The sequence below is a fragment of the Ylistrum balloti genome, unplaced genomic scaffold (assembly GCF_031769215.1).
Source record: "Ylistrum balloti isolate Yb309-2 unplaced genomic scaffold, AGI_CSIRO_Ybal_v1 Utg370504, whole genome shotgun sequence".
Taxonomy (NCBI): domain Eukaryota; kingdom Metazoa; phylum Mollusca; class Bivalvia; order Pectinida; family Pectinidae; genus Ylistrum; species Ylistrum balloti.
Genome location: NW_026782326.1, coordinates 719,183 through 722,041, shown reverse-complemented (window position 1 = coordinate 722,041; position 2,859 = coordinate 719,183). Strand labels below are relative to the sequence as shown.

The 2,859-nt window shown below is 48.2% G+C and overlaps 1 protein-coding gene across 1 annotated transcript; it reads right to left on the bottom strand.

Moving 5' to 3' along the window:
- Positions 1-244: 244 nt before the first annotated feature.
- Positions 245-2,380, bottom strand: LOC132555560 (uncharacterized protein K02A2.6-like). Its single transcript, XM_060219909.1, has 2 exons — positions 903-2,380; positions 245-767 (listed from the first exon to the last, which is right to left on the bottom strand). Exons 1-2 carry the CDS (start codon positions 2,378-2,380, stop codon positions 245-247), a joined length of 2,001 nt encoding a protein of 666 aa, XP_060075892.1.
- Positions 2,381-2,859: the final 479 nt, after the last annotated feature.

Sequence of the window (2,859 nt, the reverse complement as noted above, 5' to 3'; positions counted from 1 at the left end):
AAGCGTTTGTTTCAAGATTTGGACTGAGCGTTCCGCTGCTCCATTTGAAGCTGGGTGATAGGGCGTTACTAGAGTATGCTTGACCCCGTTCCGTTTCATGAACTGTTCGAACTCAGTTGAGGTAAACTGGGGGCCATTATCAGAGACAACCTCTTCAGGTAGGCCATAAGAACTGAAGAGTGACCGAAGGTCTTCGATAGTCCTCTCAGGAGTAGTGGTTGTCATATTAGTCACCTCAACCCACTTAGAGTGACTGTCCACAACCACAAGAAAATATCTCGTCTTTCTCCGCAAAGTCTATGTGGACACGCTGCCAAACATGAGTAGGCCATGACCAGGAGTGAAGGGGTGCCACCAGGGGCATTTTCCTCGTAGCCTGACATGCATTAAAGGCACTGACCACTGTTTCGATGTCTTTATCCAGGCCAGGCCACCACAGATAACTCCGGGCTAGAGATTTCATCCGGCTCATTCCAACATGCTGTTCATGTAGTTGGGCCAGAATACGCTCACGATAGGCTTGTGGGATGATTACACGCAAACCCCACAACACACAACCCTGCTCAGTAGACAGTTCATTCCTGCGCTGATGAAATGGTTGCAGGTCGCGATCTGACACATAATTAGGCCAACCTCGCAGTGTATAGTCAAGTACCTTCAACAGCACTACATCACCTCTCGTCCCCTTCGCAACGTCCTCAGATGTCACTGGTAAGTCATTCAACTGAGTGAAGTGGTAGACCTCCAATTCCTCCGACTTCCCGTCACTTTTGACAGGCAACCGCGAAAACGCGTCTGCATTGGCATGATGTTCGGCCCTCCGATACTCAATATCGTATTGATACGCGGACAATATAAGAGCCCATCACTGCATCCTTGTGAAGTGACGCCCATACAAATACTTGTGAAACTTCCGGACACCGAACACCAGACCCAACGCTTCCTTCTCCACCTGAGCGTAATTCTTTTCACTCGCCGATAGAGTTCGTGACGCGTATGCAATGGGACGCTCCTCTCCGTTGTCACAAATGTGGGAGATCACAGCTCCGACCCCATAAGCAGATGCATCGCACGCTAACCGTAGCGGCTTGTTCATGTCGTAATGAACCAACATGCGATCACTTGACAACTGGTCCTTACACGACCGAAACGCGCACTCGCACTGTAAGGTCCAGTTCCAGGACTTATCCTGTCGCAAAAGCTCGTGCAAAGGCTGCAACTTGGTCAACAGATTCGACATATACTGACCATAATAGTTCAAAAGTCCTAAAAATGATTTCAGTTCAGACACATTTGTCGGACTTGGCGCGTTCTTGATCGCTTCGATTTTCGCCTCAGTGGAATGGATTCCCTCGCGATCCACCATATTACTCATATACTCGACGGTGTCCTCCATGAACTTACACTTGTCCTCGCGTAGACGGACGTGGTGCTCCTCGAGTCTACGCAACACTTCACCTAAGATCTTGATGTGTTCACTGTCGCTTGGTGCCGTAACCAGGATATCGTCGATACGACACATGGTATGCGGTACTCCCTGCAATATCTGATCCATGACTGACTGAAAGATAGCGGGGGCCGATGCAACACCGAACGGTAACCGATGATACCTGAATAATCCAGGGTGTGTGGTTATGGTTAAATATTTCTCTGAGGCCTCGTCTAATGTTAACTGCTGGTACGCCTGCGATAAATCCAACTTCGTAAACTTCTGACCACCGGCCAGCTGTGCAAACATGTCTTCCACATTCGGAAGTGGATACTGTTGTTCATCCAAGCACTTGTTTACAGTCACCTTGAAGTCGCCACAAAGGCGTATTGACTTATCGGCCTTCGGCACAATGACAACTGGAGTCGCCCAATCGCTTTGTTCGACTCGCAACACAATGCCTTCATTTTCAAGTCTATGAAGCTCCTTCTCTAAGGCTTCCTTTAGGGAAAAAGGCACCACCCGGGCCTTACAGAAAATGGGCTGTACATCCGACCAAACCTTTACTAGAGCCTTAAATTTCTGTATCGTTCCCAGACCTTTCTGGAACAGCTTGTGATGCTTGACCAACAGTTCCTTGACCGACGTATCAATGCGCTGCGACTGCACTGACTGGGTCACAGTAAATATACTTGGCCAATCGAGCTTGATGTGGCTTAGCCAGTTCCGACCCAACAACGAAAGACGGTTGCCACATGCGACGCGCAACAACAAGTTATGGCTCTGATTTCCGTATGTCACTGGAACGGTTACCTCACCGCGTAATGGCACGTTCACGCCACCATAGTCTTTCAGCTTGACCGTGGGCTTTTGCAAGGACAATTGCGAGAGATGATCAGTATACACCTTCTCCGAGCAAATAATGACCGCGGCTCCTGTGTCAATTTCCATCTAAACTGGACAACCGTTCAAATCGAGGTTCACCTTATAGCCCTTATCAACACTAGCGACATTATATAGGCCATATAAGAACTCATCATCCTTGAGTTCCTGTGCCTCGAGATACTTAGTCTTACTAATGTTAGTACCGCTTACAGGCCCTTTTGACCTTTTGGTTGGACATTTTTTTCCAATATGTCCCTCTTTCTGACACACATAACACTGCGCATGCAGAAACTTACAGTCTGCTGGTATATGTTTTCCACCACAGCGAAAACACCTTTTACCTGAGTCACTGTTGGTTCCCTCTGCCTTGTCCGAGTGTGATCTTTCAGTACCCCAGTACTTTGATTTCCGAGGCTTGTACTTCTGACCTTTGTTCACAACATTGACTGAACCAATGGCCGGCTGCGACATTAACTCAGTGTTCTTTGTCGCCATCTCCATGGCTAACGCGATTTCATTAGCCCTGGCTAGGTCCAAGTCTTTCT

Excerpts from the sequence above, each read along its gene's own strand:
- LOC132555560 (XM_060219909.1), bottom strand. The coding sequence starts at position 2,380 with ATGGAAATTGACACAGGAGCCGCGGTCATTATTTGCTCGGAGAAGGTG. Across the intron at positions 768-902 it reads GGTGTCCGGAAGTTTCACAA|TGACGGGAAGTCGGAGGAAT; the intron begins GTATTTGTATGG and ends GCCTGTCAAAAG.